Raw genomic sequence first — 26,087 nt, 5'->3', positions numbered from 1 at the left:
ACAAAGATTGCTTCTAATAAAAGAGGGTTTCGGAGTTCTCTCTGCGCTCTCATCCCAAGACAACTTTGCGAAGTGTCTTCTTTTCATGAGAGACCACCACAACTGGTGACCCCGACGTGATCCACTCAAAAGAGATACGCCTTTGGCACACCCATTCTCATCGTCTGGAATAGACTTGTTGCACCTCATCCACTTGAATCGCTGGCGACAACGGATCCCTCGTGAGTATGGGTGGTAGATTCTCTAAGGAGCAGGCAGCTCACATTCAGGAAATCAGAGAATTGACCAAACGAAATTTTTTTACCTTTAAAAAGGGGGGCTCCCTTCATGCCCCCCTCCCAAAAACCTCTATTGAGGAACTCCTAGAATACATTTGGCAACACTGCCCTTCTTATCCGGCTAAAGGCAGTATCAAAACTACAGTATGGAAGGAGATTGGAAAATACCTTAATCTATATTAATTGCTTGGAGGGTGGTTTTTGAGTCTCTCTCCTCTCTAGAGCAACCCCTACTTGGCCCCCTTTCTGGACCCCTTCCCCATGTGAATCCTGCTGTACAACTCTTGCCCCCTACTGTGGCGCCTGTGTCTCTTAAACCGACTGCCCCCCCGGAGGCAAATGAGGTCGGTAAACCTCCCCTCCTTCTCCTGACCCCCCCTCACCCAATCCCTCTTCTTCTTCTCTTGCTCTCCCTTCTGTGCCTTCCTCTCCTGCCTTACCCCCTCCTATGGGTGCGGTTCATGCCGCCATTGCTGCGGGAGTTAGAACTGGTGAGTTAGATCACTCTGACTGCCCATCGGCGTTCCTGTTAGTTTATGCGCAGAACGCGCAGGGACAAAACGTCCCACACTGGGAACCCATCCCTGTTAAATCAATCAAGGATATCAAACAAGCTGTACAAATGTATGGTATTCAGGCTCCATTTACGATGGGATTATTTAGAATGATGGCTAATGCCCATATAATGATCCCAGCTGATTGGCATAGCCTTTTTCATATGACTCTAACAGGGACTCAGTTTGTTGTATGGCAATCGGAGTTTCTCCATCATTGTCGCCTATTGGCAGCTCAAAATCCGAATCTTACTGCAAATGAATTGGCAGGAGAGGGTGCCTTTGCTGCTCCTGCAGCTCAATATAATAGCCCTATTAATGCTCTTAACCTTTCTGCACAAGCCGCTCTGCTTGCTCTCTCTCGCTTGGATGACCCTCATACCTCCGCACAATCTTTTGCAAAAATTCTACAAAATTCCAATGAACCCTATGCCAATTTTATTGAACGCCTCCAAACGGCCCTACAAAGGCAAATTACAAATGAGGCGGCTCGGCAGGAAATTCTTCTTAAATTGGCATATGAGAACGCTAATGCAGACTGTAAAACCTTGCTTACTCCCTTGATTAATTCTCCAGATGCCACTCTAGCCCAATTCCTACAAGCCTGCAGGGTGGTGGGAACACACCAATACACTTCCGAAATGATGGCTGCAGCTATCACCAGAGGTAATAAGCCATCTGGTAATTGTTACAATTGTGGGAAGCCTGGCCATTTTAAATCACAATGTCGAGCCCCCGGTGGGGGGGCAGCAAAGCCCTCCACCAGTAGAGATGTTCGACCAAAACAATCTGCCCAAAATGTAAGAAAGGCTATCATTGGGCTAATCAATGTCAATCAAAAATTGAACCTTCGGGAAACGAGTAGAGGGGACGGCAGCTAGCCCCTCTCCCAAGGCTGCCCATATACCATCCACTGTGTATGAATTATCAGTGGCAGAAGATGTGCTCATATCCTTTCCCCATCTACCACTCTCTGTCAGCTCACAGCTTCCTCCTTCTGCCTCCTTCTCCTCCGATAAAACTGCTCTTATACAATCTCACCCTCATGCCTTCCTCAAAGGAATCTCTGTGGTTCCCGATCTGCTTTATCCTTCCTCAAAACTCTCAGCCATTAACCTTTCTGTGCTATCCACTCTTCCAACAAAGTTACAAAAGGGTGACATCGTAGCAAAAATGATCATGGTACTGCAAATTCCCTCTGATGTGCTTGCCCTCACTAGATCTATCACCGAAACTAAGCCCACACTCTTGGCTTTAATCAAGGGTCGCCGCTTCACCGGTCTTCTGGACTCTGGTGCTGACGTCTCGGTGATACGCTCTGACAAGTGGCCTACAGACTGGGAAACAGAGACCTCCCCATCAGTAAGACATGTAGGAGGGATTCAAACGGCTTGCATCAGTAAGTTTTGGCTCCCTGTGACTTCTGAAAACCTCACAGGGACTGCACAAATAAAGCCCGTCATCCTCCCCTTCACATGAATTTGTGGGGGAGGGACTTACTCTCTCAATTTGGTGCTAAATTGCAGCTAGAATGACTCACCCTCTTCCCCTTCGCTTGACCTTAACCACAGACATTCCTGTTTGGGTTGATCAATGGCCGTTGCCAGCAAATAAATTGCTTGCATTGCAGCAATTAACAGCCACATCCGCTGCTACTATTCTATCCGCTTTCTCTCTTTCTCCCCTAACCCCTTGGGATAGTCATAACTATTTTCATCAAAATAAAAGGGCTCTTATTAAGGAATTCCAAATCACCACCCAAGAGGCTGCTGCAATTATTCAACAATGCCCTACTTGCAGCAAGCAAGCCCCTGCCCTGCCAATGGGAGTAAATCCCAGAGGCTTAAAAGCCTGCCAAATTTGGCAAATGGATGTAACCCAGTATGCGCCTTTTGCACCATGGAAATATATCCATGTTTCAGTGGACACATACTCAGGGTTCATCATGGCCTCCCCGCAAAGAGGAGAGACTACAAAACATGTCATTAACCACTGCATCCGGTCATTTGCGTGCCTGGGAAAGCCCTTGGAATTAAAAACTGATAATGGCCCCGCCTATACTAGTACCAACTTTGCTACCTTTTGTAAACAATGGGGCATTTTCCACAAATTTGGCATTCCATACAATTCTCAAGGGCAGGCCATAGTAGAAAGAGCCAAGCTGACCCTAAAGAATGCTCTTGACAAAGTTCAAAACTCGATGGGAAAACTCACCCAAGGGCTACCCACACTGCAAAACAAGCTTAACTTGTGCTTATTTACACCGAATTTCCTGAATGAGTCTGGCACACCTGCTTCTTCTGCTGCCTCTCGACACTTTTGCTCTCCATCCAAGGATGCTCCTAGACCTCCAGTCTACTTCCAACAGTTGCCAGATCCCACATGGCATGGGCCAGCTGAACTTATAACCTGGGGACAAGGGTACGCGGCTGTTTCCTACAACAGTGCCACCACCTGGGTCCCCGGACGACAAGTGAGGCCTTTTCTACCCAAACCAGCCTTGCCTACATCAGCATCATGAAGCTGCCCGCTGCATTGATCATTTGTCTCCTGGGTTTCCACATCGTTCCTGCTGATACGACAGCCACCCCATCCTCCTGCGACGCCTGCATCAAAACTACTCGCAGCGGAACGAAAACCCAATCCACCCTGATCTATCATACCTTGAAGCCTGAGTGCAACTCCACGATGGTCTCCCCTCGTCTGCATAACAACACTCAATATGCACGATGTTACACTGCTGAAGGCATTCAATGCTATGAGCCCAAGGCAGTGGGACACATTACAGCATCCCTATATGTCTATGCATACAAAGGTGGCTCCAGTTCTGATCTTGCAGGAATGTTCTCTACCAGTCAAACAAAAAATGGGTACATAACCCATAATGTCACTCGGGGGGGGGGGGGTACCAACACCTCAGTATGCTTTGATGCTTGCCTTGCCATCAGCAAAGGTCAAGGTCCTAACGACGCTGCAGGAGTTACCTGCGGCTCACACAGCTGGCAGAGATCTTATCTACAGGAAAATAAATATCTCTTTCAAAAGGTGTCCGGGATTAACGTGGGGGCCACCACTGTTTACAACTACTGGTACACCCCACCTATTGACTCTGCTCAAGTAAGAGGCCCTTAAAATATTAATATCACTGTTAAATCAAGCTCTACTTCATGTACCACTGACAAATGTAATCCCATTTGCTTGTACACTCACTTACCTGAATCTAAGGGGGCACAATATCGTTTTTTAGGTCTTGATTTTAGAGACATGTTTGGATCCTGGTTCCCAAAATTGCCTGGTTTGCAAGCTATTATAGCGCTCATTGGTATGATTGCTGCGGGATGTGTTGTATTGCCTTGTGTATTACCCATCTTTGTACGCACTATTTCTAACAGTTTATCCCTCTTGGCTGAGAAAAAAGCCACTGCGCAGGTAATGGCTCTCTGGAATCAGCAAATAACTAACAGATATGAACCACTGCCACCCGAAGATGAGATAGGAGAGCCAACCTGTGACGACCCAGACGAGGACAAGATATTTGTGATGGTTGAAGTCACGAACGCCATGGATAACATCAGCATGCACAGCACTCTTGCCTACGTGCCTGACAAAGACTGTTATTGGGACTAAAACACTCCCTGTCTCTTAAAAAGGAAAAACAGGGGAGATGTGGGAACTATGATTCTTTGTGTACGTGCTAGGACAACGGAGCCTTCTGGTAGTTGGCTGGAACAGGAAGCAAGGAGCAAAGACAAATTGTTGCCATTTCTTAACAGAACTGTAGCAAACTTAAACTCTGCAGCCTTGTATGCTTTATGCGAATGATAAGTGCATCTTGTGTGATGTAATGCATTTGTGATAGGACATTAACAAAATTACAACGTTAACAAAGATTGCTTCTAATAAAAGAGGGTTTCGGAGTTCTCTCTGCGCTCTCATCCCAAGACAACTTTGCAAAGTGTCTTCTTTTCATGAGAGACCACCACACCACCTAGTAAGCTGCTGCAAGAAAAATCTGTATAATGACCCTGCCCATTACAGAAAACTCAGAACCCCAGTGAGTACAATTTTTAGCAAATTTGATAGGATGAAAAATTATATAAAAGTGCGTGTGTTTTATTCAGGGATATAATTTTTTAAACTTTTATTTACTTTGGCAATCTTTGCCCAACCCTTCAAACAGGTTCTCAGTATGATTTTAAAAATCACAAATACGTCTACAAAGACAAATTACACACTGAAAGCTGCTGCAGAATTTAAAGGCAACATGAAAAAGCTTCAGCTGAGTGTTTTTATTTATTTTGTTTTCATACTGCTGGAAATCACAAAAGAAAGGCTGGCTATAAATCATTTAATTGAACAAATAAACATTGTTTTTCCATCCATTGTCCAGATATCATCAGTAGGGGTCAGACTATGAAAAGTCTTTGAAAACACAGCCTTATTGCTCAGACTTTATGTAGCTGTGCAAAATTCAGTAGCAAGAGCCAATATTATTAGAAATTGTTCCTCTTCTGTGTAACTTAAGAAATGAACAAATCCTTTATGACTTTTGGGGGGATTTTTGCTTTCCACTAAAAATAAATGCAGTTTTTCAAGAATGAATGTGTTATCCAAGGACAACTGAAGAAACACTAGTTTGTTCATGTATGTGCACTAGGGAACTGGTGTTCTGGACAGAACATCCTTTTTACATGACCTTTCAGCCAGTACAGCAAAACTGTGAAGTTCATAACCCCATTTAAATTCTTTTTCTGTTCCTTCTCTTCTTGACGTCCCTTTTTGAAGAGAAATCGTTCATCAGAAACCCTTTGCGTGTCTTCTGAATTGAATGAACAGTTCAGTAGTTTTACCTCCAAAAACAGGAAAAGAAGAATAAAAAGCTAATGGAGATTCCCCCCCACCCGACCCCCAACATCAAAGTCATTTGTAATAAAACTCTGGCGAGACTGAGTTATAGTACTCCAAAGTAGCACAATACGTAAATCGTGCTTTTCTCTGTGTCTTTCAACTCTTTCCTGAGCCACATTTGAGGGGATGCTGCAACCTTCATGTGAAATACGGTCATAAGTCACTTTTTTCAATGCTGTTGTAACTTTGTAAACAAACATATTGGCATTAAAACTATTTTGAAGGGTAAATTTAAAGACAACCATACTGGACTTAATTCTTACAAACAGAGAAGAAGTGATAGAGGGAGTTGAAACCACAGGATCCTTGGGTGAGAGTGACCATGTCATACTAGAATTCAACATAATGCAAACACAAGCAATAGAACGCCTTAGATTTTAAAATAGCTGATTTTAATAAACTCAGAGAGAAAGATTCCTTGGATGAAAATCCTAAAGGGGAAAATAATTCAAGAATCTTGGGAAACTCTGGAAAGTATGATCATAAAAGCCCAGACCAGCACAATACAACTGAGAAAGAAAAACAAGAAATCCAAGAAGAAACCAAAATGGCTGCAGAAAGATCTCTCTGACAAATTGAAAGACAAAAAGGACAAGTACAAAAAATGGAAAGAGGGACACACAACTAAGGCAGAATATCAGCAGATAGCCAGAATCTGCAAAGACAAAGTCAGGAAAGCAAAGGCTCAGAACAAAGACTTGCAACAAAAGTCAAAGATAATTTTTAAAAAGTTTCTTCCAACTTATAAATAAGAAAAAAAATCAAGGAAACAATTGGCCCACTAAAGAGAGAAGACAGCAAGAAAGTAACAGGCAACAGAGAGAAAGTAGAACTGCTTAACACATTTTTTGCATTGGTCTTCACGCAAAAAGAAACCATAGCCCAACCTACCAAGACCATAACTCAACTGGAACTGGGTGAGGTGATTTTCAACTTCTACACTAGAGATTAAACCCCAAAGAAAAGAAACTCTGAAAAAGATAGACTCTCTAAAATGTAAAAAAGCGGCAAACAGATACGTAGAGAAAAATTACAGACCAGAAAGAAAGTGAACGCTAAGTGAGAATATAAAAATTTTAAAATACAGAAAGACTGGATTTAAATATTTTATTGGTAATATTTTAAAAAGGCATTTTAAAATGCTGGAAACATTTGATTGATTATTGGAAGAAACTGAAGATTGGAATAGATTCTCAGCTGCTAGATTGGGTACAATGTTGAAATTTTCGGTAATAGTGCCATCTACTGGTGAAAGAATATATATATAAAATTTTTCAAGGCTTGAAATATCTTTGAAAATATTGGAGGAGTGACAATACAGAGTGGAGATAAATAATACCTGGAAGATTGTTTTTTCTTTTCTCTCTACATAATATCTGACACCTATTTGTTCCACGGCTAAGGACGAAAAATTCTGAGACTTTGAACGATTGTTAAGTAGAATGGCTTATAGATACCTGGAATTATCATTGAAGTTAAAGAGTTGAGTATGTGGCTTATGAAAACCTGTTGGACTATCTATTTGTCTGACAACTGCATAAAGACTAAAGAAGGAAAATTGGAAAAAGAAAAAAGAAAGATACCTATTGAAAAAATTGGAAGGAGTAAACTGACTGGTGGAGGATTACAAAGGACTATAAATATTGTGCATCCTGAGGAATAATTCTGGGACTGAGTGAATTGTTGTAATATTGGCTTTTTGATGTTACAAACAACTGAGACTTTGGGACTGGGAGGAACAAGTGTATTTCAAAAAGAAATAGTATTGATGTTTCAAAATATTCATGACACTATAATAAAAGATCACAGAGATGAAGGATTTGATACATGATATAGTTGTGAGACCAGAAAATGCTCAGTAAATGATAACAAAAAATAAACAGGAAATAGAAGAGGAAAAAAAAAGAGGAAAGGATAGAGCAGATAAAGGAACAAATGAATCCAAAAGACAAGGAGAAGGAAGAGATAATTAAAATGGATGAAATAGATCAAGCAGATTATAGATTAAGAGATTAAAACATTGAACAGGATAAAAAGAAAGACATTTTTGAAGTGAGGATAGAGACACTGATAGATGTAGGGAAGGTCTGGCAGTGAGAGGTAGAGACAGAAGAAACATTTAGATCAAATGATGCATGGAGATACAAAATCCCAAGGATTATGGAAAACATGCCAAAAAATCAAAAAGGACTGAAATATTAAAATGAGTAAGAGATGATGGATGGAAATAGAATATCTACTAATGTAAGATTTATGTCATTAAGATTTAGAATAGGGGTAGAAATTAGAAAGAGGGAAAATATTATTATGCATACTTTGCTATAATACTTTAAAATTAGTATGTAGATGAAAGGACCAGAAATTGAAAGAGGGTTGTATTACAGTATGTACACTTAAACAAGATTATTATGGTCATTAGTATTGTGTATTAAAATACTGAATAATTAAATGATGAAGGATTATATACATGGTGGAGCAAATACTAATGTTAACAACTTTAATTGTAAGAATTATGTTATTACAATGATGTGAATATGATTAATTTTATTAATATAAAATCCCAAGGGAGGAGTATGAAAACATGCTAAAACTTAACAAGAATTGAAGTATTAAAATAAACAGAAGATGATGGACAGAAATAAAATATGTATTAATATAAGATTTGAGCTATTAAGATTTAGAATAGGTAGAAATTAGTAGGGGAAAATATTATTATGCAAATTCTTATATAATATTTTTAGATTAGTATGTTCATGAAAGGACCAAAAGTTGAAAAATGTTTGTATTATCTACAATCATAATGTACAATCAATGTTATCATAATGATGTGACTATGATTAATGTAATTAAGACTACTAAAATGGTTAATATTACTACGACTTGGTATCAAAATTGACAATATCCATATTTCACACTGTTCATGTATTCAACACTTATATATATATTTATATAAAAAATAAAAAAAACTATACAAAAAATAAATCAAAATTATGGTTTAAAAAATTACACGTGGGTGGATGATGCCTACTCGACTGCTTGGTGCTTAGGCTTCTATTTCTGATGCAAGTAGCGAAGTTTCAGGCTTTGCATCATGAAGGACAAGTAGCCACTGCTTAACCATTCGGAATTGTGACAAAGAGCTACTCATGACCTATTTGCACTACTCAGGTGATCCTGAGGACATAGATAAACCTCCAAGTGGCCTCAATGACTCTAAAAGAATACAAATGACCAGCTATCTGCAAGGAATATAAATCCTTTCATTCCCCACCATCCAGTCAGAGCTGAAGAAGCTTTTTGGATGAGAAAGAAAACGTCTTCAAAAAAACCCCCAGAAAGTCCAGTTTCTTTTTGAAAAAGCACCTTTGGGATAACCATGACTTGGATGACTGAGAATCTCCATAGCCTTTTACTGATGACCTGGTTCTGGAGCTTTGAGAGTCACACCCCCAATGGTCATGTGATTCCATTTGGGGCAGTTGGCAATTGATTCCTCATTTATGGCCATTTACGGCATCCCATGATTGCAATTTTCAGCAGTTTTGGCCGGTTTCGGGTGTTTTCTTCCAGATTCTTGGGGAAAAAAAGAAAAAAAGAAGAAGCTAATTGAAGAAACTGGCTGTTCTTAATGATTATTGTGTTCCTTTAATAATAATTGCATTCACTTAATGACCACTGCAAAAAAAGGTATTAAAATTGGGTGCATTAACATGGTAATGGCTTAATGACCAGCACAATTTACATCCATAATTTCAGGCTCAATTATGGTCATAACTCAAGAAATTATGTGTCCCTTGGACACCTATCTATCCATGCCAATTTCTTGTGAATAGCTTGGCAATGATTAAAAACCAATAAATATCTAACATGTTAATCAATGTACAATACAGTCTTGATTGCACATAGTATTCCCTTTCTCTCTTTCTGGCCATCATTTCTGTTAGATACTCCTCGCAAAGGTGGTGGGCCCAAAAAAAACGAGCAAAACATTTTTCAAAAACAGGAGAAAGGGGGGTGGGGGGGCCCCGCCTCCCCTAAGGGGGAGGGGGGGAGCACGAGGAAAGGCAGGACCGAGGTCAGCAGAGGAGCGGCGGGGCGTACAACAGCCGCAGGCAGGAGAGCGGGGGGGCAGTAAGCTCCGCGGCGAGCGCGCAACCAACAGACGCTGGAGCTACAGCCCTTGGTTTTGGCGCCCGCCCGCCCTCCCTCCCCCCTCGCCGGGGAGGGCTACAGCCGACCTCCCCATGGCAACTTAGACTGTGTCTTTAAATTTTGCCAATTCCCAGCAGCTAGAAAGAGAAGATAAAGCAGAGAATAAAATCCTTCCATTATTCTCAATGCAAAAGACTCTCAGCAGTCTCAGATATTCCCTTTAATTCAGCAGTAGACAACTTCCATAGAAAACACACAAGCAAGGAATATAATCCAGGAACTCTTATGGAATTCTGTTTATTTTCCAGAATGGTCATAGTAGCCAAATCACAGTAAAGGACATCAGGTCCCATATCCCCATCTATCCAACTACTATTGCCTATTATTTAATGAGGAAGAGAGAACATACCCAACGTAGAGTCCTGTCTGATTACTTGTTTAAGAATAGATATTGGAAATTGTGACTCAACTGAGCATTGTTCTAATAGTTTACTGCTCATTTCAACAAAAGACACACAGTATTTTAGAGTGCTGCATCTTGCTAGCCCTAGCTAGAGCCAGGGATGGGATTCTACCAGTTCGCACCCATTCACTAGAACGATTGTTAACATTCTAAGCAGGTCAGAGAACCAGTTGTTAGAAGAAATTACTGGCCTACTCCTGTAAGGAAGGCAGGAAGGAAACATTCTGGTGTTGCTTACAGAAACTGCCTCTCCGTTAACCCTTAATATATTCTTGGCAGAACTAGACTTCCTGTCTCAGGAACTTCTCTGGGTTTTTTTCCCCTCCTTTGCTGGTACTTTGCTTGTGTGGAGTGACCATTCAAAGTTACAATGGCACTGAAAAAAGTGACTTATGACCATTTTTCACACTTACAACTGTTGCAGCATCCCCAAAGTCATGAGAGGCCAGGCAAGGAGATGTGTGCCTCGATGTGAATGATATTGAGTTGGCCACACCCAGACAATAACATGACCACCAAGCCATGCCCACCAACTAAGCCATGGCCACAGAACCAGTTGTTAAAAAATTTGAATCTCACCCCTTGCTAGAGCCCAAGAATAGCAGAGACAACTACTCCCAAGATTTTGCACTATACTTAATAAGGTTACAGGACAGAGATTTAAGGTTAGGGACTTCCGGGAGAGGTATACCATAAGATTTTAGTTTTAGGAGTAGTTTGTCTGGCAGACAGTACAGGACAACAAAAACAAGAACAAATAGACTGAAAAACAGCTTCTATCCCAAAGCAGTAACTATGTAGAATGCTACTGTATAGTGCAATATTAATGAAGTGTCAGAGGTTTTCAATTCAATTGAGGTGCAATGATAATAAAGTAAACTAAACTGTTGGTGTTTCTGTCCCAGGTGAAAGATAATGCCTATTTGTCTTTTTCTGAATAAACAAATGATAGATATATATCTGTATGTGTGTTTGTGCGTATTATATATACACTCTGTGTGTATACACACACACACATATACATACATATACACGTATATATGTATACACACACATATAAATGTCTTTCTGTCTCTCTCCTTCTCTTTATTTAGAAACCAGTTATCATTGTCCCCAACTTGTGCAAAGAGTACAGATATGGGAAGGCTTGTTCTACTTCATGTTTCAAAAGGCAGCAGAAGAGAAAATTGGCTACCAAAAGCATTTCTTTTTGTGTTAAAAAAGGTAAGACATCCCTCAAATGTATTTAACTTAATAATTAGCAGCCATTTGATGAGAGAAGGCCATGCCTCTTTGCTTTGAACCCTACTTCTTAGGAAAATAAAAAAAAAATAACTGAGATTCCTTAAAGCAGCATATATAATACATTTTTTAGCTATATTTTAATAGCAATAGTTTCTTTGCAGGAGAAATATTAGGTCTTCTGGGACCAAATGGTGCTGGTAAAAGTACAACAATTAGCATGATAATGGGAGATGTGGATCCAACTGCTGGGCAGGTACGTGTAACTTTTACTTTAGAAAGAAAAGCATATTATATTTATGTTATTTATTATTGTATGGTAACACTGAGGATCCAGTTTAGGAAGGCAATGGCAATATAATTGCTTTAAATAATATTACTGTAATTTATCAGAGAATAGACAAAGAAAAGACAGACCCATTGAAAAAAATCTATTTATTAATTTATCACAGGAGTAATAATTGGAGGGAAAACTTTCTGCGGAGCTTCCTATGTTGCCTTCATTGCAATTTAGTTATCCACAGTCCTTATGATCTGCCATATTGCCTGCTTCTGCATTATTCATATACCGTATTTCCCCATGTATAAGCCACCCCTTTTTTCCAAAATTTTCAAGCCCAAAAAGTAGGGGGGTGGCATATACAAAGCAGGTACACTTTTTATACGTGAAAAATGCATAAAATAATAAAGTAGGAATAAACTGGTTTTCCAGCAGTATGCTATACTTTTTTGTAAAAATTGTACGTGATGATACGATTACGAGTGCGAGTACGTGATAGAAATGCATACGCTAGGCATCGGCCTGAATGCTTCGTTCCTACTCGCTCCGATGCATAGATTGCTAGCGTCGCCGCACCGCTTCGCGTCATGACCGAAGTTGTAGATCTAGACGTCGAATTTTGTTTCTTTGTAAATTTTCTTTCTTCATAACTTGTTTCTCTAATAAAATATTTTTTTCAAAACTTCACAGTCCAAAAATTGGGGGTGGCTTATACAAAGGGGGTGCTTATACATGGGGAAATACGGTATTGTGCTAGGTCTCCTCTTCCTTCTTGGATAACATTAAGTTCTTAAATAAACTTACTGATTTAATATAAATGAAAGTCCTTGTTGATCAGAAATGTTCCTTGTCACCTTACTGATATTTCAAAATATATTCTTACATTGGACCAAAACAAATGGAATTCTTATGCTACCTATTTGGATCAGGTGCAGATTAAAGGAGCTGATGAAGCTGTGGCAGAGGAAAATGCTGCTCTTGGCTACTGTCCTCAAGAGAATGCGCTCTGGTCCAACTTGACCATGAAAGAACATTTGGAGATTTTTGCAGCCATAAAAGGGATCAGGAAGGACGATGCTACGATGGCCATTAATCGGTACTGAGAGCCCAAGGTATTGTTTTTATTATAAAATGTATTTCTCAAGATTTTTCTTTCTTAGGAGTTGAATTTCTCAGGCTGCATGTCTGAAATTAACAATACTCTGGAAAGTATGAAATTGCTTTCGGAGTAATTAGCAAACAACAGGTATTTTTATGTATCTGAATAACTAACATACATACATACATACATATATACATACATATCCATTCGTGTTATTTTATTGCAGTGTGCTCTGTTTTGCAATTGTCATACAAAGAGCCTCACATAGAGATTAAAACAGCAAAATTTCTGCTTTTTTCAGAATAGCTCGAGTTCTAGTCCTCAAAGAGCATTTTAAAAAGACAACTAAGACATCATCTGCCAGATTAAGTCGAAAAGTAAGCTCTGTGATTCTCTATATTTTAGCTACAGGTCTTGTGATACCATATCCAGCTGTGCTTTGACATTCCTCCTTTTAAACTTCTTCCTCAATGCAGTTTTTGTCCAGCTTGTCTGCTCTCTGAAAGTATTTCCTTAAAATAAAAAAATGAAGTTGAGAAAAGAAGAGACGGGGCTGAAGATAAGGGAGGAGGCCCTTTGGCACGAGGAGCCATGCTAGGACACCATGGATATCTGCATTTTATGCTGGCAACACCATGCATAACTAGAATTAGTGTGATGTGCTCCTTGCTTAAAAAATATGTCGCTCTTTCACCTGACTAAAGGAAAGGAGACCATGCTAAAGAATGACACACTAGCATGTTCCCGAGTACTCAAGCCCAAAAACCTCTAAACTGACTTATTTCTTTACATAGCATTGTGATTCATTGCATTCCTCAACCGTTTTCTGAAATTCTGTTATATTGCTGTAGGAATCATGTAGCATATTAAGATTCTTAAATAAGACACCTTAAAAATCTGAGCACATAGACAACCATATAGAACAAAACTGTACATGGTTAAGAATAAATGGGTAGTGATTTTTAATGTCCTGATTTACATTATGCAGTTCAGTTTGTAAAGGCTGCATTTTCATGTTTTGTTGGTGGGCTGCAATACCTGGAAGCTCTATGGAATTATAAATTAAGCCTTCACTAATTTACCCCAAGAGACTTTGCTGTAATTGAATAACTTTCCTGATAATTGAGGGTTTAATATAATTTCCCGCATTTCAGTTGTGCTTTGCTCTGAGCATGTGGAGTAATCCTACCGTGTGGCTACTAGATGAACCAACCACTGGCCTGGATCCCAAAGGAAAACACCAAGTGTGGTAAGTGACCTGTGCATTGAACTTTTAGGAGTAGGTTTGCACACTTACAATTGTAATAAAAATGCATTGCCAAACTCTTATCTTTTATATCTCAACAATCAAGTATGTATTGTTTGAATTAATGAAAAGTTTTTGACAAAATTCCATGGGGAGGTGATTTCCACTCATACCTCTTGTAGCTTCTTAATGTGCTGTTAGAAAATGTTATTTTTGTATCTGTGTTTGTGATGAATCTCAGGCTTTCTAGAGACACCCAGCTGTCTTGTATTTATTCATGATTCCAGGGATTAAAAGAGAGTGTTGCAGGGCTTTCAGTGTCCTCCTTTTCCAATGGAAATGCATTAGGCTATTTCTCATTGAAACTGCCAAGTCATATAAAATAAAATAAAATATAAAATAATAAAATAAAATATAACCAGCCAATCTTGAGATTTATGAAATGCCCATTGATATCATGCCAGTGAAATGGAAGGAGATAAGACAATTAGCTATTTGTCTATCTTCACCATTCCATTTGAAGAAAATGTCTCTTTCAGAGGTCCTTAAATCTAGAGAGTCTCCAGGAATAGCACAGACCTGATACTAATTTTAGTTTATTTATTTACCAACTTTCTATGCAGACTATCATTCTTGCATACTTGCATGACTCTTTCCAATTGCATTTGAAATTATTTTAAGAGCTAGGAATTGTTACATATCCTATGGATCTAGTACTGCTTTGTTCACGTTCCTGATACATCCATGAAATACTGACTAAAATGCATTAATCTTAATCTTGCCTGTTTTAAAAATATACAATCTAACCAATACGGAAAAGAAGCAAGTTTTACCATATTCCATACGAGTGATGCACAAGCTGAGGCACTTGTTCTGATTTCTCATCCACCTCTTTATACCTCTTTATATTATGCTCATTCAGATTTATTGGGATTAGATTCAGGCATTCTAGTGTTCTGGCTAGGATGTTCCACTCATCAATTAAAGCTGAATCATAGCAGAATTCGGGTTTCCTTCATTTTCATCAGCTGAATGGTTTCTTTCGGAGAGCAATTCACACTATGCTGCAGGAGAAGGAAGAAGGAGTCATTTTGACAACTCACCACATGGAGGAAGCAGAGGCAGTGTGCGACGGAGTAGCTATCGTGGTGTCTGGACAGCTCAGGTAGGTTTTCCAGTGCATGGTTTCTTTGTTGAGCACATATGACTTTCTTGTACTTTTCCTCTTCTTGGTTATGATGGATGAAGTTCAAACTCTGAAACAGAGTAAGCAATAATGGAGTTCTTGAATACCACAACACTTTTAAGCATTACTTGGAAGAGAGTTATGGTAATGCACTTAGTAATTTATATTTATATTTTATTACTATTTCATCTTAAATCGTATTTTGTCCAGATTCCATTTTAAATTGTATTTTATCAAGTTCCATTTTAAATAGTATTTTATCAAATTTCATTTTGAATTGCTTTTATTAAATTTTAATAACAAATTGTTGCTGGAACTTTGTACTTTGGTATGGCCCAAGGGCTAATCAATAAAGACTTATTATTATTATTATTATTTATACGAGAAACCTTTTATGTGCACTGATTCTCATATGTGAATAATTTCTGCATGAAAAAAGGATACAGACTTTACTGTATGTGTCCTCTGATGTTAACTTTGAAGATTACTCAGAAGTTGTAGTTAGTGGAAAGTGCAGCAGTGTACAAAGAATATGTTATCACAGATGACCTCTTGCTGTGTGGTCTGATGGATACTCTTCTCCTATTTTGCTGATTAATCAAAAACAAACTTCAAATATTCTACTGAAGAACAGATGTTAGCTTGCTTCATTGGAACATTGCCCCAAAATGAGTTACGCAAGTTAAATTTGTTGTGACAACTATCTGCTGATATCCCCATTTAGGAAAAAAAGAAAGAAATAAGCCCCTTTCCCACTTAATATTTAGGTAGCTAAATTGTGCATACCATAGCTAAAAAGAATTCTACTTTCCTTAACCCTATGGTGGACAATTTAGCAGTGCTTTTTTATGCTGATGATGTGACTGTTTTTTCTTTGACTCACATTGGTCTTAGAAAAAATCTTTAAGCCCTAGTGATACATTGTAGGAAGTTAAGATACACAAAACTACACCAAAACCAAAATAATGGGATTTGTTGTTACGGAAAAGAACTTGAACAATACAAACTTTAATGGAAGATAAACAAAAATATTATAGTCCAAGTATCATGCTTCAAATACCTTAGTATAGAATTTTAACTTTTTGGTATCTGGTGTGAACAAATTTAATCTATTTCTGATGAGGCTAACAATAGTGCTAAAGCCAGTCTACATTCCTAAGGGTGCTGTTTTGTGTTTTGTGTTACTCTTCAACCTTAACAATCAATTTTGAAACTGGGATGATCCTGCTGGAATGTGAAAATCAGCTCTATATCTGGCTTAAGCTTCATCTTTCCAGTGATTCCCTATCCATCATAAATCTTTTTGACACTTTTTCTTTTTCTAGGAAAACTAGAATCCACAATGATCTATGCCAATGCAACTTCTAGTGTCAAGCTCTGTTGGATATGAGACTATTAAGAGTCATACTCCAGCACCCTATGATCAGTACATCTTTGCAAATAGATCAAAGTGTTCTAAATAATACTGGAGGGATATAAACAGGAACCCTTCTCTCCATCAAATTACTTATGTTGTGCTATCTATCCTACACACAGTAGAGTCTCTTTCTTTGGCCTGCTTTCATGGCTTGACCTTTGTGATATTGGAGAGAAGGTGTTTTGCTCTGTTTTTGCAGAGCAAACCTGTTACTGTGATCTGGAGAAACTAGAGCCCCTACTCCAGATATTCCTCCCATCTCTTATTTGTACAATGTGGATCCCACCGTTACAACCCCTGCACATGTTTATTTGTTTGTTAAATTTATTTGCCAGCTATCTCACTATGAGGCTACTTATACGGGTTACGTTGCACATGTTCCAATCAGGTTTTTATTTGTTTTATGTCATTGTAATGAAATCTTAACATCTCCAACTTCTTCCAAATTTCTTGCAGCTGCCATTGCTTCACACAGGAGCATTCTGTTGTTATTCTGCAGATTTATAACTGCAGAAAAATGTGTTTATACTGTTGGTTTATGTCCTTTTGTCATGTATGATTAGTAGTAAAATATATATTCAATCTGTTTTATTTTAAATCCTCATATTTTTTCAACTAAAATTTCTTACAGTACATTCAACTTACTGGAATATCTCTCTTGACATTCTTAATTCTCACTTCCACATAATAATGAAGGCTTCGGAATGTTCTTACTACTTTTAGTATTAAGAGTGAATCCCAGCCTGTCAACTTTCAGCAAACCATCTTTTAGCTAGGAAATTCCTGTAAATTTGCAAGGCAAGCTGTCAGACTTATTTATTCCACGTCACTCAAAACAGAGAGTTCTTAGATGTGAATTGGATTGAAAAGGTAAGGGAAAAACATATCAAAATATAACAGGATTCCAAATATCAGATATAACATGGATTGAGGCACATGAGAATGCAATGGAAAATAGGGTATGACTTAAAGGCATTTCTCCTAGCCTCTCTCCATTTGCAATTGTTGCCTGTCAGCCCAAATGATAGAAGATCTGATAGAAGAGAATATTTGTTGTTCAGGTTTGAACTGAAGGGTTTTTGACTCTCTATGAGCTTTGTTGTTTTCTTGAAGATATTTCATTACCGAACTACGTATCATCATCAGTGGTTACAGAAGAGCACAAGGTCCCATGCTCCTTGTACACTTAATCCTTTCTCCTCTCTACATGAATTTAGCAATGCCATTGAAAGCTCAATGGCCTGATATCTTTTAAAATCAGCCTGTGGGGCATGGATCAGAATAGTGCTACCCAATAACAATGTGATGCCATACATTGTATGCTGATATTTTGTTTTGGCAGGTGTCTGGGTTCAATTCAGTACCTGAAAAGCAAATTTGGAAAAAATTATTTGCTGCAAATAAAAGTAAAGGGAGTAGAACAAGGAGATCTTGTGAATACTCAGATTCTAAAAATTTTCCCACAAGCAGCTTGTCAAGAAAGGTAACAGCAACATTTATCTACAACTGGAGTGAATGCTTAAAATTGTTTGAAATGGAAATCCTTGTGCTTTTGGGATGGTTTAACTGAAGAATAAAATTCCTTTTCTAAAAAATTAATCTCCTTTTAGGAAGATTTTGCTTCTGAGGACAAATTCATTCCCTTGATCCAGATGATCATGCTGTATGTTTTGCCAATTAATGCCATATTGTGGCAAAGATGGAGATGTACAGTATATAATGTGGAAAGCCAGTTTGGTCTTCAGGCTAGAAAGTCAAAGACTGAGTTCTAGTCCTGCCTTAGCCATAAACGCCAGCTGGGTGACTTTGGGCCAATCGCTCATTTTCAGCCCAACCTACCTCACTGTTTTTGTGGGGAAAATAGGAGGAGGAAAGTGTGTTGGTTATGTTCAACACCTTGAGTTATTTGTTAAAATTAAAAAGGTGGGATACAAATAAATAAAATCTTTGTTACTCCTCCCTGAACAAACTGCACCTTTATTTTTAAAGTTTCTATATATACAAATTGGGTCGCTCTGCCCAATAGTCAATAGGTCAGAATTATCAGTGATGCAGATTATTGTTTATTATTGTATAGTATCTTGATTTTAATTGCCTTCTAGAAAGTTTTAATTTTTATTGATCATTAAATTGATTTGCCACCATCTTGTTTTAAAGCCACTCTTGGCATCTTACAGCATCAAAACATTAAAAACATCAGGGATAAAATGAAAGTACAATCAAAGTAGTTACAAGATGGAGAAGAATGCGGGGAGATGGGAGGAGCTTGCGCCGTGGCGATACGGTCTGCAATCGAGCTCCTCGATTGCAGCCGATATCTCCGCCACTGGCCGGTCCACGGACCTACGCTGTCCCGTAGGGACAGCCATCGTGAAGAGCATATCCTGAGGATTCCGGGGATACCGCAAAATCCCTGGAGAGCCCGGGTGAAGCTCTTCTTGCCAGCGGCGGAGAGGCAGCCCCCATGCTGCTGAGGCCGGGCGACTCCAGACGGAAAGAGTTTGAGAAAGAGTTTGTCGGTTGGGTGAGAACTTCTTTTTTTATTTAATTTTTTGAATTTGGAAAGTTTACTCTAATTATCTGAAGAAACCTGTGTGATTTTTGTTTTGTTTTTTGACAAAATTGATTTAGCGGCGTTTTTTTTAGGGAAACGTCAAAGAGAGAATCCATTTTTTTCTTTTCTTTGCTTCCGGACTCTATTGTTACTTATTGGATAACTGGACTGTTTTCTTTTTCTATATATTCATATGTTTTATTCTTCTTCTGGACTTTTTATTTTTTTTTTTTTCTGGGCTAGAGGCTTCTCTTGATTTTGTTTGATTTCTCGGTTTCTGTTTTGTGTATTGCAAGCCGGCTTTCCCTTAAGAGAGGAGGGGGAAAGTGAGAACTATGATACTTTGTAACACTGCCACCTAGAGGCTCGGAAATATTTAAAAAAAAAAATAGACTCTTCTTCTCAAGGACATCCCTGATAAGATAGAGGAAAGCACTTTGTGGAATATTATTACAGGTGTCTTTCTGGATATACATGGCTCAGCTTTGAAGCTTGTGGGAAAGAGAAGGGAGTTATAATTAGAGCCTTGGATAATTAAATAGAGTGCAGTGTTGTTGTTTTTTTGAGTTCTGCCAACCCCTTCACTAACATCAAGGTCCTGACTTTTAAGCTTGATTTATTTGCAAAGGAAGCCTCTGAATTTCTTTTTCTACTTATATTTTATTTTGATTTAACTGATTTTATTTTTTTCTTTTGCCTATTTGGATCCTGTTTTCTCTTTTTTCCTTTTTTTTTTTTTTTTTTTTAATGTACATTAGCGGACTATTTCTTTTTCCTTTTTTAATTGAGGTTTTTTCTTTTTTTTTTTTTTTTTTTTCTGGCTGGACTAAGGTGTGGAATCTGAAGAAACTTATTTTTCTTGGTTTTTGTTTTGTTTTTTGTTTTTTCTCTTTTTCTTCTTCCCTTCTTCCTTTTGGCTTTGTCTTGTTTATTATTATTATTGGGTTTTTATTTTTACTGTTACTTTTTTTATGGTTTTTTTTTTTTTTTTTATTGGACTAAGGTCAGGAAGAATTTGAAGAATTTTTTTCTTTTTTTCTTTTTTTCTCTCACTTTTGGCTTTTTTATTGTTGGCCTTTTTACCTTGGATTAAAATTTCATATTTTTTTTTTTTTTTTTGTGGATTAAAATTTGAAAAAACTTGAAGAGTTGGAACCACTTAAAATGAGTAAGAAATTTATATCTTCGGGTGCCTCTATGTCTGCTTCTGCCTCCCACCATCTGGACAGCGTTCAATTCAGACATTGTTAAAGCAAGATAAAGAGAAAGAAAAAGAACAAGAAAGAGTATCCTTCCAGATGATTATGCAAGGAATTCAAGATCTTAAGGTAAAAATGGATACTATTGAACAAAGAACAGGTAGGATGGAACAGATGATGGAAAAATATGAAGAGAGACTCCAAAATGTTGAAGAGGGAGGCAAACAAAGAGAGGAGAAAATTGGAAATATCGACAATAGATTAACAGCGATTGAACAAGAAAAAAAGTGAGATGTTGAAGTGGGAGTTGGATAGAGCAGAATTTTATCTTAGATTCCAAAATATAGAAGAAGAAAAAGGACAAGATTTGGTTGCGATAATGGTAGGAATCTTGGCGGAGGCGCTCGAGATAACAGAAGAGAAGATGATGGATGGAATTGATGAGATATATCGAGTTTTTACAAGATATGCGATGAGAAATAACCTACCCAGAGAAGTTCATATTAGATTTATTAAAAAATCTTTGAAGACACAAATATTGCAAGTAGCAAGAGAGAAGCCACTGAAATACAAAAGTAAAGAAATTTTGGTTTTAAAACAAATACCTAGAAGAGTGAGAGAGATGAGAAGAGAATACCGATTCCTGACTAAAAGGTTATTGGAAAAAGAGGTGTCTTACAGGTGGTTGATTCCAGAAGGATTGATGTTTACGTGGCAGGAACAGAGACATAGAATTGATTCAATTGAGAAAGCAGAACTGTTTTGCGCAGAGGTTTTGGAGGCAGAGAAGGAGGAGCAGGAAAGGAGGTCCCATCAATTGAATCTCAAGAGGAACAAATGGAGGTTGGAAAAGAAGAAGGTGCAGTAGGTGGACAAGTGGATATTAAAGATCAACGTGAGGCAAGACCCACGAGAGTGGTTAAATCTAAATATAAAGCATAATTATGGAAGAAAAAAAATTGATTACAATGAATATAAATGGACTGAACTCAGCTGCTAAGAGAAGGAAGATTTTCCATAAATTAATGAAATTAAGGTTCGACATAATTTGTTTACAAGAAGTTCATATTAAAAAGCAACATGAACAATTGTTATTACAACCAAAATTAGGGAAATTGTTTACCTCTTTGACACAATCCAAGAAAAGAGGGGTGGTTTTATATATTAAAGAGGCCATTCCAGCAAAAATGATTTATACAGATGATGATGGGAGAATATTAATGGTAGAAATAATGGACAATAATAGAAAGATACTTTTGATTGCAATTTATGCACCGAATGATAAACAGGAAGAATTCTATAGAAAATTACATACTAAGACTGCCGAACTTGACTATGCTAATGTAATTATGATGGGAGACTTTAATGGAATTGTGGATAATAGACTTGACTATATTGCAACAACAGTAAAGCATAACAGGAAAATTCTTCCTAAATCCTTTTTAAAATGATAGATGAATTAACTTTAAAAGACATATGGAGAGAAAGAAATGATAAATCTAAGCAATTTACGTTCTATTCAAATAGGCATCTATCATGGTCCAGACTGGATATGATTTGGATCTCAACAGATTTAATGTCTAGTATTCAAGAAGTAAATATTGAAACAAGTTCTTGGGCTGACCATAACCCATTGACAATTGAATGGAAGGGACAAAGGAAAAGATCGAGATGGACATTAAATAATTCTATTTTAAAGGATAAGGAATTTATACAATGGATGGAGAAAGAATTGGCCTTCTTCTTTAAAGAGAACAGAAAAGAAGACACCTCAATACAGAATGTTTGGGACACAATGAAGGCCTATGTTAGAGGCTTGATAATAGACTATACAAGAAAAAGAACAACAGGAAAAGGCGAACTCTTAAAGCCTTGGATGATGAATATAAGGGACTTGAAAAAGAATTACAGAAAATGCCACACAGAAAGATGTTAAAATGAAACTGGATATAACTAAACATAAAATGGATTTAATAGAGAAAGAAGAACTGGCACAGAAAATTAGGAATGCTAAACAGAATTATTTTGAGGATGCAAATAAGCCAGGTAGATGGCTAGCGTACAAATTGAGAAAGGAGAAAGAGTCGAGGAAAATACCGCAGTTAATAGACGACCAAGGTAAAATTTGTTATGGCAGCAAAGAAAAAAAGAGATTATTTATGATTTTTATAAGCATTTGTATAAGAAAGAAGACATTGATGAGGAGAAAGTTAAACAATACCTACAGAATGCAAATCTACCTAAGATACCTAAAGAGATTGAAGAAATGCTAGAAAGTAATATAACAATGATGGAGTTAAGTCAAGCACTTAAGAAACAAAATAATGGAAAGGCACCAGGTCCAGACGGGTTTCCTGTAGAATTTTATAAAATCTTTCAAGAATCACTGTGTATTCCACTGTTAGAAGTTATGAATGAAGTTATGTTAAAAAGATGATACCTAAAACATGGTCAGAGGCTTACATTACACTTATTCCAAAAGAGGAGGCGGACCTACTGCAAATCAAGAATTATAGACCGATTTCTTTATTAAATGCAGATTATAAAATTTTTGCTTCAATATTAGCAGAAAGACTTAAAAAGTACTTGAATAACTTTATCCACCCAGACCAAAATGGGTTTTTGCCAAAGCGACAAATCAGAGACAATATGAGAGTAATTCTGGACACCCTGGAATACTATGAGGCACATCCTGAAAAGCAAATGGCTTTGATATTTTTAGATGCTCAAAAGGCATTTGATAACGTGAATTGGAGATTTATGTTACTTTTAATGGAACAGATGGGCTTTGCTAGAAGATTTATTCAGGCAATAGAAGCAATTTATAATGAACAAACAGCTAAGGTAATGATGGAGGGAGAATTTACAGATCCTATTAATATAAGAAAAGGCACAAGACAAGGTTGTCCTCTTTCTCCTTGATATTTGTATTGACTTTGGAAGTGTTGAACAGAAATATCAGAGAAGATAAAACTATAAAAGGAATGAAAATTAAAAAGGAAGAATTTAAACTACAAGCCTTTGCAGATGACCTAGTCTTTATCTTGGAAGACCCTATAGAAACAGCCTCGAAACTGTTGGAAAAGATAGAGGTCTATGGGGAGGTGGCTGGTTTGAAAATAAATAGAGATAAAACAAAGATTTTGTCAAAGAATATGTTGCTGAAACAAAGGGAAGAGTTGGCAGAACTGTTAAAAATTCAAGTTACAAACAAGGTTAAGTATCTGGGGATATATTTGACATCAAGATGTAGTACATTGAAGGAGAATAATTATATTAAACTTAAACAACAGATAGCTCAAGACTTGAAAAAATGGGAGAACTTACAATTGTCATTAATAGGAAGGATTTCAACAATTAAGATGAACATTTTACCCAGAGTCTTATTTTTGTTTCAAACAATACCAATTAGGCTTGGAAAAGAATATTTTGAGGATTTAAATAAAATTGTTTTGAAGTATATATGGCAAGGTAAGAAAGCAAGAATAAAGTTAAAGCTTTTACAGGATGCTAGATTTAGAGGAGGGTTTGGACTGCCTAATTGGGAGTTGTACTACCAAGCTGCAAACTTGACGTGGGTTAAAGAATGGATAACATTAAGGAAAACCAGATTGTTGACATTAGAAGGTCATGATTTGTTGTTGGGCTGGCATGCTTTTTTATGGTACAAGGGAACTAAAACACAGGGGTATTTTAGAAGGCATTATATACGGAGTCTCTGTGGTTGAATTGGGAGAAGATAAAAACAGTGTTATTTGAAAATTCCAGTTTGGTTATCGACGATAGAAGCGTTTTCTTATCCTATAATCTATAAAAAGGAACAAACAGTTAACTATGGGGAATTATTAGATGAAAAGGGTGAACTTAAATCGATGCAAAAATTGGAAGAACAAGGTATACGGATGAATTGGTTTTCATATTTGCAAATATATTCAAAGTACTATGAGGATTCCAAAGCAGAGGGATTTTATGATAAGCAAACTGACTTGGATAAGATTTTGATGGGTACTGATGAAAAGGTGATTAAAAAATTGTATGGTTATTTATTGCAAATTAAGCTTGAGGAAGAACAAGTTAAAGAAACTATGATTGCGTGGGGGAGGAATTTTGGATATGGGATTGATTTAGAGAAATGGCAGAAATTATGGTCGCAAAATTATAAAATGACAATGTCTACAGCCTATAAAGAAAACTTGTATAAGATGTTTTACAGGTGGCATTTTCCCCCCGACAAGGATAGCAAGAATGTTTAAGAACAAATCCGAAAAATGCTGGAAATGTCATCAGAAACCTGGTTCATACTATCACATGTGGTGGACTTGTGAGGATGCTAGAAAATATTGGACTAAAATCCACATGTGGCTGGAAAAAATGACAAAGAAGCATATAGACTTGAAACCGGAGTTTTTTCTATTGGGAATACTACCAGATACTTATAGTAAAGAGTTGAAATATTTGATTGTAAATGTATTGACTGCTGCTAGGATTGTATTTGCAAAAATTGGAAAAATGAGAAAATTCCATTGCAAGAAGAAGTTGTAAAGAAAATTTTGGAATGTGCTGAGATGAGTAGATTGACTTTTGAAATTAGAGAGCAAGAAGATAAACAATTTTATTTAGTTTGGGATCTTTTCTATCAATGGTTGAATGATGAAATATTAAAATATAAAAGTTAGATAATAAGGAATAATAATGACTTTATTTTCCCTTTCCTTTTATTGGTTTTTGATACTATATTTATATAATAGTTTTCTTTGTTTCTTTCTTTTTCATATTTGGGATAGAATTGGTATGATTATAAGATTTGTTTTAGAATAAAATATTTAAAATATAGTTATCTCATAAAGGCATGACCGAATAAAAGTTTAGTCAAATTTTTTTTTTTTTTTCTTTAATAGAGATACTAGGATTTATAAATTTGTATTGATAAGAGTATTATATAAAGTAACTGTAATTGTGACTATGAGGTGAATGCACAAAACCGATGGACCAACCGACTTACGGTGTGTACAAAAATATGGGGGAGCTGATACTTTTATGTTTTGTTGTTGTGTTTTTTATGTTAAAAAAATAATAAAAATTTATATAAAAAAAAAAAAAGATGGAGAAGAATGCAGCTGGATGGGGGAAGGTGGGATTGGGTCTTAATTAATCAACCTCCTCCAGTGTGATATTTCCCCATTATCACTGAAAAAGCTAAAGTGGTTTCCAGGAGCAGGCTATTCCATAATATTGAGGCCCACACAGAGACACACTTTTTAATAGACTCAACCCCTCTCTTTCCAGAAAGTGGGGAACCACCGATAATTTTGCCAAGGAAGATCAGTTTGAATGGGCTGACTCAAGTTGGAACAAGCAGCCCCGGAGGTGGCATTATTATTTCTCCTCCCCTTAGGATACTTATGGTTTCACCTATTTTTAGGATATCCACTTTGTTGGCCTACAAGATTCCAATGGAAGATGCACTGCCTCTCTCTAAAGCTTTTTCCATGCTAGAAAAAGGTAA

General features: G+C 37.3%; 2 protein-coding genes across 4 annotated transcripts in view; one reads left to right on the top strand and one right to left on the bottom strand.

The window, feature by feature from the left end:
- Positions 1-18,129, bottom strand: part of LOC113443096 (uncharacterized) — a 78,788-nt gene extending 60,659 nt beyond the window's left edge. Inside the window, exons 1-3 of one of the 3 annotated variants that reach the window (XR_015741866.1) lie at positions 17,474-18,129; positions 15,059-15,481; positions 12,970-13,491 (exon numbers count right to left, since the gene is read on the bottom strand). Coding sequence is in view for 1 of the 3 variants with exons in the window: in XM_087925028.1 (XP_087781154.1) it covers positions 15,059-15,061 (3 nt within the window). In the remaining 2 variants the exon portion in view is untranslated. Of the gene's footprint in view, positions 1-12,969; positions 13,492-15,058; positions 15,482-17,473 lie in introns of those variants that run through there. The other 2 variants (XR_015741867.1, XM_087925028.1) reach the window with 2 other exon arrangements.
- Positions 12,864-26,087, top strand: LOC113453655 (uncharacterized). Its single transcript, XM_087925029.1, has 6 exons — positions 12,864-12,973; positions 13,281-13,356; positions 14,134-14,228; positions 15,254-15,390; positions 18,171-18,311; positions 26,004-26,087. Exons 3-6 carry the CDS (start codon positions 14,183-14,185, stop codon positions 26,058-26,060), a joined length of 381 nt encoding a protein of 126 aa, XP_087781155.1. The 5' UTR covers positions 12,864-12,973; positions 13,281-13,356; positions 14,134-14,182; the 3' UTR covers positions 26,061-26,087.

The sequence above is a fragment of the Pseudonaja textilis genome, chromosome 2, assembly GCF_049901715.1.
Source record: "Pseudonaja textilis isolate UNSWEBS1 chromosome 2, rPseTex1.2, whole genome shotgun sequence".
Taxonomy (NCBI): Eukaryota; Metazoa; Chordata; class Lepidosauria; order Squamata; family Elapidae; genus Pseudonaja; species Pseudonaja textilis.
The sequence above is the reverse complement of the archived record's forward strand: the minus strand, read 5'-3'. Positions and strand labels throughout refer to the sequence as shown.

Coding starts and splice junctions, on each gene's coding strand:
- LOC113453655 (XM_087925029.1), top strand. CDS start 14,183: ATGAACCAACCACTGGCCTGGATCCCAAAGGAAAACACCAAGTGTG. Junction 14,229..15,253: donor AAAGGAAAACACCAAGTGTG/GTAAGTGACCTG, acceptor CATTTTCATCAG/CTGAATGGTTTCTTTCGGAG. Junction 18,312..26,003: donor CAAGCAGCTTGTCAAGAAAG/GTAACAGCAACA, acceptor ACCTATTTTTAG/GATATCCACTTTGTTGGCCT.